Here is a 14,967-nt window from a genome sequence, read left to right on the forward strand (position 1 = left end):
AGGTGGGGACTATGGCTTCCTGATAAAGGCCACCAATTTTTAATGAAGAGCACTTGATTACTGCTCCCATTGTAGGAAAAGGTTGTTTGGAGGTGAACAAGGCTCTGTGCACAGAAGTATTCCACTCCTACCCTTCACTCCCAAAACCAGATGAGCTGTCGCTGTCTCCAGTATGATTACTCACAGCTGGGGAAGGTCTTCCTGAGAAACAGGCACAGTAGCTCCATGAACTGAGACTGGTGCATCCTTATCTCAGCATGCAGGACTCACAGCCAACAGTCACTGAGACACTGTGAACAGTTTTACTGTGCCGTCTCATCACATCCCTTGCATGATAAAGTCCCTCAGATAATATAAGGCTTGCTGTTGCAAGATTTTGCCTTTCTAGACAGGATTGCAGGGCTGCTGGGAATGTTTGACTGGTTTGGCATTCAAATCCAAGCCTTATCCCTCTAAATCCTATGTCAAGTTTTCTAGGACATCCCCCTTGCAAAGAATGGATTTGGGGTAAAATCAGTCTCTCTGCAGTCTCAAGGGCATAAGTCTCAAGATACTTGGGCTTATCAGGACCACAAATACAAATGTAAGATCTTTCTAGAGAAGGAATCAAAACTGAGTGAGAAAGTTGAGTTCTGGTATTAGAGATTGTCATAAGAGCTACAGGCTTCCAGAAATGTCAAATTCCTGACACTGACTGTGGGTCAGAACTTTCCATTAAGCTTCTCATCTGGAAGCAAATCTGCGTGAAGATCAGATGACAGACACCAGAAAGCAATGCTTGTTTACATATTCAGAGTTTAAAATAAGAAATTTGCAATCATGTTTATGTTTAAAAAAAGGTTTCTAAAAGTTTTTTGTGAAGAGGAAGAACTGTTTGCTTTTACAAAGTAGTAAGCAGACTTTTCTCTGGCATTCATAGCCTATTTGGGAAGTACTTTCCAGCATCTGTGGGCAAAGATGTTTAAAAACAGTTCTCTACAAAAATAAAGTTGTAAGGCTATAAAGCATTTTTTATCTTGGCAGACCAAAATAGTTTTTTCCCAGTATTTCAGGAAGCCTCTGACATTCTCAAAAGTTCATTAGCTCGACTGTTTGGGGAAGAGTTTTCTTTCTGTCTTCAATCTTCTACTGATACAGAGATTTACTTTTGTTTATATCAATACAGGGTTATTTTTTATCACTTCATGTTTAGATGCTTGCTTTCTTATTGACATTTCAAGTAAGTGCCACTTTGAACAAAAAAGTAAGGGATTTTGTTGTTTTAAAAAGAACAGCTTCAGTGTTAAATTGGATTCCAGACAGTGGGATTTATAATCTAATTCTTACAAGAGATTCAGAGCTTGATATCAAGAGCTTCATTGTCCATCTATAGCACACTGTAAAATCAGAAGTTCTAAATTCTTTTTTTAAGTCTATATTTTCCTATCTCAAAGAGCTAAAATGTATTCTTTTTCTTCTTGCTGTTGATGAGCAAAAATTTCCTCACCCTCTGCTGTCGAAGAGTCATACATATTTGATAGCTTTATCCTTTTCTCCTTAATATTTCAAGTAATTCAGCTAGACTATCTTCATCAATGGGGTAAGCAGAGCTGTAACACCTACTTAAGGGAGGGGAGCCATCTGGTTTTCTTTGCAACTTGGAGCCTGCTGGCAAATATTAGGTTGTACCAATTTAGAGCATGATGAAGTGGGAAATAATGGACATTTCTGAAGAATCTGAAATAGGATCAGCTGTTATCGGCGAAAATTGGCAGGTGCAGTGCACTGTGCTGGCTGTAAGCGTGGTCTCAAGTTGGACAGTGCAGCTGGGAAAATGACTTGCTAATTGAATGGTTGCAGGACTCCCAGCAGCTCGGAAAGTAGTGGAGCATCATTAATTGGAGGCTCTTGGATGACTTAGTGGAAGCTGTCACAGAAAGAAAGATCCTACAAGTCGAAGTTTACTTTCTAGGTTAGTATTCTGTTACACTGAATGAGTCCTTGTGGAGTCAGAAGTGCTTTCAAACTCAGGAGGACCAGCCTAAGGCTAGCAACATCTATTCTTCCATTTACAGCATGGTGACAGCGGTTGGGAGGTATAAAAGATACGCAATTACACATTCATTTAACTGCATGTTTCTGTTGTTATCTTTCCCTTCTCTCTCTTTTTCCCTTTTATTTCCACTTGTGTTGGGTTTCAAAATTTGCTTGGCTTGGAGCAGAAATTATTCTTTTTTTTCTATTTGGAGCTTTGGAAGACTGTGTCCTCAACTGTTTCTTGGATGCTACCATAATTCATAAAAGTAGTTATAGAATAAAAACTGGCCTTATTTTGGTCCAGAATAGGATTACATACAGCTCTGGTTTATGTGGGTCTCAGAATAGCAGTGAATGCAAAAGCACGTGTGCATTAATTGTGGCTCCCATTCTCATATGTTGTTTTTGTTCATTAAATGCAAACATACTGCAGTGTATCCTAGTTTAATATAAAGGTCTATGGGCAAAATGTGGCATTTTCCATCAGCTGTTAACTTCCCTCGAGGGAAGATGTATTGGCAATGAGTGCTGTGCAGAAAGCACTGCTGACTTCAGAGTGTACTCCATGTATCATTAGTGACGGTAGCATCCCTGCGTGCCTGAAATCTCTCCAGCCATGTACAGTGTGGCTTTCCTGGATGAGTTATGGAGGCTGGGAGGTAAGAGACTTCAGTGACAGAGTTGCACCACCCAGCATGCCTCTGGCCTGCACAGACATGAGGTTGTCTGTGAGTGTGGATTGGATGAGGAGCAGCAGGCTGAAAGCTGGCTTGAGCCTCTTGGTGCAGAGTTCATGGGCTATAGATCAAGTGTTAAACTCTTCAAAAGAACTGATGAGACCACGTTTTCAAGCTGGACTCTAAGCAAATCTTCCAGTGGCCATCAAGCTCTTCCAAAGTTTAGGTGGTACAGCTAGGGAAAATGCATTCGGCTTGTATCTGCATTTGGATAACCTGTGTTAGGTGGGAGGCAGGGAAATGAAACTGGGAAGATTTGGAAGTTGTACCCTTGGATCAAAACCATGTGTGGCAAATGTCAAGCACAGGCCTGTGATTTAACTGAGAATAGCAAAACATTGATGAAGAGGCTCCTGCCTCCTTCCCCAGGCTCTGACTCAGCAGTCTGGGAAAAGCTGTTTTGGGGAATTCTGTGTTTTTAAATTATGTAGCTGGACCAATTTATGGTGTCTGGTTCTAGCTTAACTCTTCTGCATGCTCACTTTGCCTCTTTTGATCTTCCTGACATTAACAAGTGGATGGAAATAATTCATCTGGCCTCATAAATCAAATCAATTCATAGAATCATAGAATCATTGAGGTTGGAAAAGACCTCTAAGACCATCCAGTCCAACTGTTAATTCAGCACTACCAACCCACCCTTAAACCATGGCCTTGAAGGGCTATGTCTATTAAGTCTTTGAAATACCTCCAGGCACAATGATTCGACCACTTTCCTGGGCAGCTTGTTCCAGTGCTTGACAACTCTTTCAGTGAAGAATTTTTTCCTAATATCCTATTCTAAGCCTCCCCTGGCACAACATGAGGCCATTTCCTCTTTTCCTGTCAGTTGTGGTGACAACAACCTCCTTTCAGGTGGTTGTAGACAGAGATAAGGTCCCACTGAGCCTCCTTTTCTGCAGTGGAGGGAACCTCATCACTCTCTACAACTTCTTCATCTATCTCTTTTCCTCCCCACAGCTGAATGAATCTGCCAAGCAGCTCATGGAGATGGACAAGACGTGCTCGGCTGCGGCCTCTGGCTGTGACCTGCCGCTGGCCACAGAGACGGTGACGGTGGCGGCGGCGGCAGCGGTGGGCCTGGCCCCGTGCTCCACGCTGGCCGCTGCAGGGGCAGCTGGAGCAGCCCAGAGGCAGGTGGAAGGCAAAAAGAATGCCAAGAAGCGCCACTCCTTCACTGCCCTCAGCATGACACACAAGTCCTCCCAGGCCGCCAGCAACCGGCACTCCATGGAGATCAGTGCCCCCGTCCTCATCAGCTCCAGTGACCCACGGGCAGCTGCCAGGATCGGGGACCTCACCCACCTCTCCTCCAGTGCCCCAGCCCAGGTAAGGTGGTGTGCAGGGGAGTTTGGGCATCCTTAGCATGTGGCAGGCCCTTGGGTCACCTCTTCCAAAATGGCTCACCCTCGCATGAAGCAGTCACATGGTGCTGTCATCCTGGTGTGACAGTACTGGACACGTTGCATTAATCACTGGGCAAGCGTGAGAAGCCAGAGGATAAGGCTAAATTGGATTCACATTACTGCAACAATTTAAAAAACAAAAAGTAATCCTACAATCTGTTAGAAGCAATGCAACTGTTACAGCAGTTTCTGTTGTAGAAGGGAATAATTTTGAGTGATCCCATTACCCTGAACATGTCTGTTACTCTGCAGGGTAGCAATGTCAGTCTGAAATTCACACACTGGGGATAAAAAAAGATTTTTGGAATAATTATTTCTGTACAGATCACTGGAGGATGAGCAAATGTGCTGCACTTTGACAAGTGTTGTACCCCGCAAGTAGCTGCTGTTCCGAAAAACCCAAGGAGTTTTTAAACCATCACACATACTGAGAGTGCAGCTGCCCTCTCCATCCTTCCCCCTTTCAAAGGAGGAGGCAGAAGAGCATCCTCCCAGACACTCCCACAGGTCCCAAAAGGAGCTTCCAAGAGGCTGCTTCTGGGGCCCTGGCAGAAACAGGAGCCAAACTCACTGAAACCCTTTGCAATTGCCTGCTGTTTCTGTGGATAAGGAAATTCAACTGGCAATTTGCAGTTTTAAGGTGTAGAAGAGAAGGGAGAATAGTTACAGTCCCAAAGCTCTTCTGCCTCAGCCTTCCTGCCCAGTCATCTACACAGTGTGTGTGCGGATTAGCACCCACATGTGGTTTATAGACCGGTTCCTCACAGTCTGTATCTCATAGTCTCATAGTCCAAAATAACCTCAGCATGACAGGGTCTTCCCACACATCCCACACTGCTGAAAAAAACCATCCTTGCCCTTTTCCTCTCCCTGGACATGCCTTCTGTCCCCTCACATCCACATCCCCATACAGGGACAAACATGGATCACTTGCCAAGCCTGTGGTGGCCCGGAGCAGGAGGCAATCCATGTAACTGCCTATGCTGGTATGCATGTAGATGTCTGGGAGAGGGATAAGCAGCAAACTGTAGGGGGTGATTTGGGCAGAAATGCCTGGTTTTGTCCATCTGTAGTGCTGGTGGGTCTCCCCAATGAGGTCAGTGTGGTGCACCAGACCATGGGGTCACTCCTGATAGCTGTGCCCCACTGTGACCCAAGATACAAGCCCCAGGCCCCTGCAGCACCGGTTTGCAAGGACTCTGGGGGAGGCAGGTCCCTGATTGCACACCATGAGCAATGCAGGGCCAGCCAAAACTGTACTGAGAGGACACTGCCTCAACTGCTCACCTCCCTCCACTGCCCATCCACATGTAGGAGCAGAGAGAAATCTCAGTCCAACTGTAATAGCACCCGTTTTCTTCCACATGACTTTTCCAGGAAGGGTTTCTGTGGTGTAAGGTCTTCCCCTCCTTTCAGCCCCCAGCAGGAGGGTGAAGGTGAAGATATGGCCCCCATACAAAGCAGCAGGGTGTGAAGACGTACTGGGACATCTGTGAAGCAGCTTTAAGCACTGCACATGAGGGAGGGTCTCAAACTTGTCAAGTAAATGACACCCAGGATTTTGGCACTGAGAGTGACACATTTGGACTTCACAGAGACATGGTAGTGGCTTTTCTGGTCCTGTGCTAGTCAAAAGAAACACAACACACACCATTTTTGTATATGTTGAACACTCATTCTGAGCTAATGGTTTTGTAAACCACGAAAGTTATACCATGAAACAAAAAGTGCCTTGATTATTCTCCCCTGTTTAACAAGAACAACTGGTATGAAAGACCCCACTCATTTCTCAAACAATTTTGACATTTGCACACAAGTGGTAGAGGAGAAGAAGGGCCTGATGTTCCCAGTGACAAGTTATGATTATTGAAATCCAGCCCACAGGAAGCTTGGTTGGGTCCTTTGCAGCAGATGGGAAGAGATATACATGGGGTGTAATGAAGCCCATGGTGGGAACAGGTTTGGGGAGTGATTCTGCCTCAGGGTATAGAGCCAGTTTGCAGACAAGAGAGCTGAGCACAAGCCTCTGTCATTGCTGGTCAAAACTGTCTTGGCCACAATCCAGGCAGAGAAGAGTCTTGGTAGCTCAGATCAACCTTAGTGAAAAGAGGCTTCCTTCTGTCAAAAAGTGTCACTGGTCCCTGTCACCCCAAGTGTGGCATTTACATATATTAATACATATCTCTGCTTTTGGGAACCTTGCTTTCTAATTTGAGGGATTTAAACATTTTCCTTTGAAAGGTTTGCAATGAATGTGGATCTATAGGGGAAAAAAAGTGGGGCTGAAGTTTTCACTATGTTCTCTTGACTGTAGGAGCAACCTTCAGAAAATGCTTGTAAGGTTAGCAATGAAATCACAAGAGCTACAAATATGCATTCACCTGGTTTTAAGCCTTCTAAATTAAGTCTACAAAAAATACAGAATTTTGCTCTTACCAAATGTCCATTAAAAATGTGCAGCTATATTTATATAACTATTAATCCCATAATAATAGGGGTTACATTTTAATTAAAAATGTCAGAAATTCAGTCTCTTCTCTGCCATCTGCTAAGACCTGACATGGCTCTGAAGCAATTAATGATGCTTCAGCCTTAGACAGAATATCAGTTCAGCACTTTTCTTTTATTCACATGGCTGAATGCCAGCCAGAGTAGCATAAACAATGGGCCCCATGAGCTCTTACATCAAGGCATTCAGGGCAGTAAGAATCTTGTCTTCAGATTTTTTTGCTCTAAAATACATTTGGCATTTCTGAGGTAAATGCCCTGTGTGTCTTGTTCAGCATTTGACATCTTGACAAATCTGCAAACTGATTTTACTGCTGCTTCAGAAGTGCTCAGGGGCGTTGCTGAGAGCATGGGCAGGTTGTAGGAAGGCTGTGCATGTAGCTGCTGAACTCACCAGTGAGCTCTGCTGCAGGAAGATGTCTCACCTTTTCTCTCCTCACTTGAACAGGAACCTCTCTGTCCTGCATGTCATTGTCACAGTGGTCGTCTCTGTGACCATCTCATGTCCTTACTGGTTTGCAACAGCAAATTCAGCCAAAGCTTATTTCTTCAAATGGAAACAACAAATTTACAGTTTCAGTATCTAGCAAATTTATGCCATGTTTTAAACTAGAATGTAAATTTGGTTATTGTGTCATTATATCCCATCCTTGAAATTTCCAGGCATATTTCATTGCTTATTTAATAGAGGTCTTCATAAAAAGAAATAAAGGAATTTTGTTCCGTTGTAGGTATGAGTTCCTCTGAAACAGATCAGGATTGGTATTTAGCTTGCAGGGGAATTCTACATTTTGAAAAAGTTCAACACAGTTTTATTATAGCCTGTCCTTTGAACAAGCAGAATTCAATTACAGGAGTTCTTGAATGGCACCCAGTCCCCTAGCTCAAGGCAAGCCAGCGAAAGTCTCCTCTGAACAAGCATCAGTTTTCCCTGCAGACCTGAGGCACCTACATGTGGAGCACCTGCTTTCTCTCTGCTGACATGAGAAGAAACAGAGACATCTAGGGCTTACTGCCTAAGTTACTGCAAGAACTTAAAATTTAGGTGCAAATTTTACATGTTTCATTAAATGTAGCATATGTTCCACCCCTTAGAAGTTATTTCATGTGTGATGCTTTATTCTTGTGGCTTTTGTCAATTCTTGTGAATTGAAACCAGACTTCCACACTGAGCTGACATGCTTTTTTTGTTTTTATGAGTCGTTAGACTAATATAAGCCTCCAAGAGGGCACAGATTTCTGACTGATTTCTGCACTGACTTGCAGACCAGACTATGAAATCACATGTTTTGAAAGCACTTCTGCATATAATTAATTTAATAATCAAAGACTGCTGGCCTTCCATAATGTGTTCATTGTTCTTTAAGCAGAACCAGCTCAGCTGTTTTCCAAAAGCCAAGATGTATTTTGAAATGAATGATGGTCTTAAACAACATCTTCACTGACTACAAACCTTGGGATGCTTGAAAGGTAGAAGAATCAACTTGAAGTCACCTCAGCTGGATAAAATAGTGACTGGAATTCCACAATAGCCAGAATATAAAGCATTTAATTTAAAAGAGGCAATGCTGGAATCCTAATTTTGCCTGCAACTAAATTTGCTTGTATGCTTTTTGCTGCATGCTAAGCATCACTCATTAAATGTAAGATCTCCATCTGAAAGGTAATAGTGCCTTTCCATCATGCAGAATGTCCTATCATACTGGCAAAATGGATTTTTATTGAAGATGTAAGTAGTGCTGCAGGCCTGTGATGGAGCTGAAGCTGAATTAGGTTACGGGTGCAGAGGAGTGGTTCGTAACTGAGACTCCTTGGGGAGTGGGGAAGGTCCCCCTGGAAGGTAATCATGCCTAGGCCTCAGATGGCTTCTCTTGCTTCCATTTTCACCCCTTATGAATTATTCGTCCCTGCTAGTTGAAAAGGTCATGGGTCAGTCCTGCTCCAAATCCCCTGGATTTTGACAGAAAAAGCATCTCATGAATAATGAAGCATGGCTTTGTGCACACCAGGGTAACAGCTGAGTGGGGAAGAAAGGACCCTCCCCACAGAAGCAACTTTTGTGTGTGTTTTGAACAACTCATGACCATGCACAAGAAGCCAATTTGTATCTGCAAGTATTAGTTCAAGCTCCTAACCAGAGGACACATGTTCAGGAAAAGCTGAGAATAATGTCTTGAACGCTCCCAATCCCAAAGATTGACAGTATTTGAAATGAAAAATGTTCCTTGAAGTGTCTTGCTATATAAATCATTTGGAAGTGTGTCCTTATCAGTTATTTAGAAGTGCTGAATTTTAGCTGAGAAAATGTAATAGCAGAACTCTGATTGAGCCTTGGCTGATAACCTAAATGTGCTGACCATGAGAGGCGTACAGATTATACCTAAAATCCAGAGACTAAAAATGAACCTTGAATTTTCAAGTGCACAACAAGCTCTGAGAAAATAAGTCAAATTCAGGTATTTTTCAGCTTTGGCTGGGAGTCCAAATTCTATCCAATCTGCTCTGTTGGTGACTGTGAATGACAACTGACTGGATACAAGAGCGAGACAGGTGAAACCAAGGGCAGCTATTTCAGGAGGTGGCACCAGTCAAAATGGCAAAGTACCTGTCTTTCTGTAATTCAGATCAAAATATGTCACAAAAAATGCATAAGAGCTTTTGCTAACGTCTAATATAAACGAATGATTTATCCATGTGCATTTCCAATTCTATTCATAGTTATTTATAATTCCAGACATTGCCTATTGTAAATATCTTGTTGCGGAGGGGTAGTTGTAGGTGGGAAGGAGTTAACTTCTTTTAAACAGAAATTTTTAGGCAGGAATGTAAGCAGCTTTTTTTTTTGCTACCAATAGGTCTCTGAATATGCTCTGTGCATGTTGGGATATATTTCATTATTTGTCAAAACTGTTGCAAATGAGGCTCATGAGCTGATTCAGTCTATGGACTGATTACATAAGCTACCAGGAATCCAGGTCAAAGCAAAATTGTCTTTAGGGAACTACCAGGTAAGAGACAGTGTCTTCTCTTTTTGCTACAATATGCCTTATCACAAATATATTTTGAAAGATTTTTCAAGAACCAGATAAATCCTAATTTTTTTACAGGAACTAGGAAGAGAAAGTTGTACTTTAAAAGGGTTATTCAACTGTGCGTGAAACCCCATTGCCAGTAAAAGAAAAACAATATGTTTTTTTCCAGATGCTCCTCAGGGTAGTAACCTGAAAACATTTTGCCACTAAAATAACTTTTGCACACAGCTAATCTTGAGGCTTTACAGTACCTGCCAGTCACCTACTGGTTTAGAAGTCTCAAGAGTAAGTGAGACACTGCCTTGGTATTTACCCCATGCCATAAAATCCTGTTCATCTGGCACACACTATGTCTACATATGTATGACATTTGAGCAGAAATTACTAAAGTGTGTATTTTCCTCTTTTTTTTTTTTTTTTTTTGCTTGGAGGGTGTATTTGTTTACCACTATTTTCTCCCTGGATGGGGACTTCCTACAGGAGGCATTGCACAGGATCCTGATGATTTTGTTGTACAGTTATCAAAAGGACAATTCTGAGTGTGGGATTAAATTAACATCTTTTACAGGTCAAGCTTTCACTTGAAGCCTTCCTGTGTCTCTGATTGATTTTCATGTTCTTTGATCCCAGAATTTCAAGAAACTATTTACTACAAACCTATTTAAAACCTTGTGGTGGAGAGCTATACCCTGAGTATAGTCTGAGAGAAACAAGGCTGAATAAAATATAATTCTCATGATGCTCATCCACATGATGCTTAATTAGTCCTCATTTGGGGGAGCTGAGAAGCTGTGAGCCATAATAATCAGCGCTTTTATGGATAGTAATGTCAGATGAATCTTCAGAAGAAAATGACAAAAATATTTGGGTTTTTTTTCTTCTAACTTTCAAGCATCATTAGATTGCAGGATAGGGGAAATGGAAGCTCAGGAAATTAATTTACTTGACTTCTCCAGTTCTTTGCATAGCTCTATGAGCTACTGAGAGAAGATATGATTTAGAGTTTTTGGTCTATTACAAACCAAAAATAATCAGGGCCAACCTGGTCCTAGAAAAAGCTAGCATAATACTGGGCCTCACCTTCATCCACAGCCACAGAAACTTGCAGGTTGTAAGAACCCCTCAGTAAATCATATAAATTTAGCTCCAGTCTTTGCAGGAAGGAACTGGGTATTTATGCAGCTATTTATGCAGCTGCAGCTGTTATCCTGCACATTTGTTTGTTTTTCACACACACCGTTATGGAAAAAAAAATCTTCCTCTAGAATTGGTAAGTCCATTTCAGCCCCCACTTTGATAATTAGCATTTGATGAGGCTACTTGATCTTGCATGTAACACTTTTCATCAATACTTGGTGTCACTACCATGCATTAAGTGCCAATACATTATTTCTAGGAACATTATGGTTCAGAATGATTGCCACAGTCATTGTTTTATGGAGTCAGCAAATTAGAGAAACGAGTCACAGGAATCTTAAAGACCATTAGCCTGTTTTTATGATATTTCCAGAGGATGGTATGTCAACTTATGTGAGCTGAATGGGTGTTTTTTCTCTTATTTTAAAGTAATATTAAAGAGAAATTTAAAGTAAGCTGTAAATATGCATTCAAGACATTAAAAGAATTTTTCCTGAGAATTAATGAATGTGGTAAGTGCCCTGTGGTGAGAGAGTGCTGGATTTTCTTTGAAGTCAAAACTGAGAATTCTGGTTGATTTTCTAGATGATAGGAACATTCATCTGATAGCAACAATTATTTTTCAGTGAAGGCTACTGCAACCTGCAATATCATTTTACTCTGTTGCTAGTTTTATCACTGTCTTCTAGGCTTCTATTCTGCTCGAAGACTGAATCTCTTGATTTTGCAAGGCACTTTCACTAATCCCTACAGGCACCCTGTCTTTTCAAATTAAACCACAAATGTGGCCTTAAAGTACTGGTGAAAATCTAAAGTAAATCTGCAAGGAAAAGAAAAATATAATTTATGCTGGAAGTCCAAATTAGTCATTCTTATCCTTCCATAAACATGTGGATGGGAAAAGAGAAAGTGAATGAGTTTGAGAAGATGTTTCAGCCCAGATGAGTAGTTGTTACCTTTAATTTCCTGGTGTCTCTGGGCTTGTCAGTAATATTTGAGGGGGAGTAATGTTTCAGTCGTCTTAAAGAAGCTGTTTTGTTTACAGGAAAAAAAAAAAAAAAAAAAGTCCTTTTAATATTATTCTCCAGTCCATGAGTACATAATCACCTACTACACCAGAGTAGCTGGTGATAAAAACAGAGGGCACAGCATGAGCTGGGAGTGAAATACCTGTCATGCAGCACCATGGTGCCTGTGTGTATAGTCTGGGAGTTTTACTCAGGATTTAGCCTTACACAGTACAGGTGGTGCTGCTGTGCTACCAATGGTCACCAAGAAGCAGAAATTAGTGCAGAAGGATCTGGAGGTGACTTTCAGCACACTTTTGTGCAGCTGCTTTTCCCTTCTGGCTGGCATCTGGGTCTGTAGTGTCCAGAGGAAAAGAGCTGCTGCTGTTGAGCTGAAACAGTGGTGAGTGGTGCTTGGAGGATGCCAGGCTGAAGCGGGAGCATGAAGAAGTCAGATTTTGCTCTTCACAGGCCTAAGTAAATGGGATCAGAGTTGGCAGTGCCTGGTTCAGAAAAGTGCATGCCACCATTAAACAGCCTCCTAATCAAGAGGTGTGAATGTGTGATCAACCAGGAGGAGGTCACATCTGGAAATTCAATGGCCAAATGTTTAAAGGCATTAGAGACACATAGGGATAGAGAGGAGCACCAAATGGTATTTTCAGAAGTGACTCCTATTACTTAAATTGCAATAAAATCTGTGGGAATCAGGCAGTGAAGTACTTAATGCCACTCTGAGAAAACTCTGCAAGGTGCCTGTTTTTATCAGTAAGTGCCTATGTGCCTCTTAAAATCCTGGCTGTCAGAGACATCTCCTACCCGTAAGGCTTTAGTAACACTGAGTAGCAAAGATTGAAGAAGGATTAAGACACAAATGCTGCAGTGTTTGAGCCCTCCCTGTGTAATGTGGGTGCATGGCTCTATTTGTGTGTCTGATGCCACACAAGGAAGATGGATCATGTAGGCACATGCCATCAGAAAGCAAGGATGTGGCACACAGACTTCCTTAAAGGTATCAAAGCAGAGAACAAGAAAATCAGAGCATTGTCTTGGATCCCATTCCCCTGAGCAGATGAAGAGGAAAGGAGGACATATTTAGTACCTTGTTCCTTAGATCACAGTAGCAAAAGTACAACCTGGCTCCAGGGCTAAATAAAGAAGGAAAATGTACTAAGTCCTTCTACCAGCTGCGGTAGAGAAAGGCCTGCTGTGTTCTCCAGGAGGATTATTGGTATTACTAGTTACTGGAGAGATGCACATAAAATTGTGTGAAGAGTAGAAAGGTAAACTTCCAACTCAGGTGATCAGAAGTATAAAGAAAATAACTATAAAGAAGTATAAAGTATAAAGAAATAGGAGATTATTCTTTTGCAAAAACCAGTCTCTTCAAAATCTTATTGCAAATACAGTCTTGCAAAATAATCTAGCAATACTGTATTTTGTGATATGAGTTAGTTAGTAATACACAGGAGACAAGAGGACCTTGAAAAAATCAGCTTAGAAAGACTTCCCCAACTGTGTCAGGGACTGTAGTTTAAATGCAAAGCTGGTGAACATTCAGATGCATAGTAGCAATCAAGCAGCCACCAAGAGAATACAGCAAGGAGCACAGAGACACATGAATCTGAAGAGCAGAATACTTCTGTGACAGTAAAAGTCAAGATGTGAACAGAGGAGCTGAATTCAATGTATGGAAGGCCAGCAGGTCCTGTGGAGTAAAACCTGATGATGAAAAGCAGGGTCATAGACAGACTGGAAAGTACACAGTCATATCAAAGCCTGTAGGGAGAGCAGCTAAAGAAAAAACAGAGCACAATCAGGAAACAGTTGCTGATTTAGAGTTTGGATACTAGGCTGTACAAAATGTACAAAATGTACAAAATGGCAAAAATGAATGGTTTGTAGGTGCCAGGCTGGCACCAGATGCAGTAATATTGGAGTAACCAGATACAGGCAAACTGAATGTCAGGTAGATAGACATATACAGAACTGTGGAGACATCTTTGGGATTATTCAAGGGAAGAAAGCAAAATTGTCATCCAGCAATGGTGAATGGCAGTTACATTACTTCTTAATCCCTTGAACTATATGTTAGTACAAGCATAATAGGAAGCACTTGAGATCATCAGTAATACAGAAGACACAGAGGGCCCTTTTGTCAGTGCAAACAGGCAAATAGATGATGCTTTGACTACTGCTCTGTTCTCTTGGCTTGAACTCATCACTCTGCAGTCAGACAGGCTCAGCCCAGGGTGCCTGCAGTGGCGACTCCAGCCTGGGGTAGCTGCACCTCTGCAAACTGACTTTGCTGCAGTGTGCAGAGGGAGGATCACAGGATCTAAAGAAGAGTTAGCATGTGTCTCACAAGAAAGATGAAGCATTGGTCAGCTCCCAGAGCTGGATATCATTGCTACTAGTGGAATGAGTCCTGAGATTGGAGTGCTGGCACCAAGGGCTACAGGCTTCAGGAGGAGGCAGGACAGGTGAGGGGGAGGTATGACACTATAAGTAAGGGAGAGATTTGATTGCACAGCCCTTAGAGTTAGTGATGATGTGATGAAGAGCCTCTGGGTGAACACTGGAGGGCAGGAAAACAAAGCAGGTATTGCAAAGAGTGTTTGCTACTGATTGCCCAGTTGGGATGTAAGCACCAGTGAGTAATTCTATAGGCAATTGGGAGAACTCTCTGGACCAGTAGCCCTTGTCATTATGGGAGATTTCAAGTTCCCAGATATCAACTGGAAATATCATACTTCTGTGACAAGTCTTGGAAATTCTTGAGGCTTATAGAGATTCTTGAGGCTTGTCATTCATATTTAGAGAGCCAACTGGGAAAGATGCCCTCCTGGACTATTTGTGAATAGAGCAGGACTCATCAGGGATGTGACAGTAAGGCGGCTGTCTTGGCTACAGTGTTCATGAAATAGCTGAGTTGAGGATTTTCACTGTAAAGACAGAAAAGGATGGCAGAGTTGCTTCCCTGGACTTCATGAGAGCAAACTTTATGCTATTCACGGCGTTACTTAGCGGTGTGCCAAGGGAATCTGCTTTTAAGGACTTTGGAGTCCACATATGCTGATCAGTATTTAAGACTCACCTTTCAGAAGCACAGGAGCAGTTAACT

General features: G+C 42.1%; 1 protein-coding gene across 1 annotated transcript in view; it reads left to right on the forward strand.

Moving 5' to 3' along the window:
- Nucleotides 1–14,967, forward strand: part of SH3RF3 (SH3 domain containing ring finger 3) — a 247,313-nt gene that overhangs the window by 180,264 nt on the left and 52,082 nt on the right. The window contains exon 4 of the mRNA XM_059467004.1: nt 3,714–4,082. Within this exon, the coding sequence (XP_059322987.1) occupies nt 3,714–4,082 (369 nt within the window). The remainder of the gene's footprint in view (nt 1–3,713; nt 4,083–14,967) is intronic.

This window comes from Ammospiza nelsoni, chromosome 2, assembly GCF_027579445.1.
Source record: "Ammospiza nelsoni isolate bAmmNel1 chromosome 2, bAmmNel1.pri, whole genome shotgun sequence".
In the NCBI taxonomy this organism is placed as follows: domain Eukaryota; kingdom Metazoa; phylum Chordata; class Aves; order Passeriformes; family Passerellidae; genus Ammospiza; species Ammospiza nelsoni.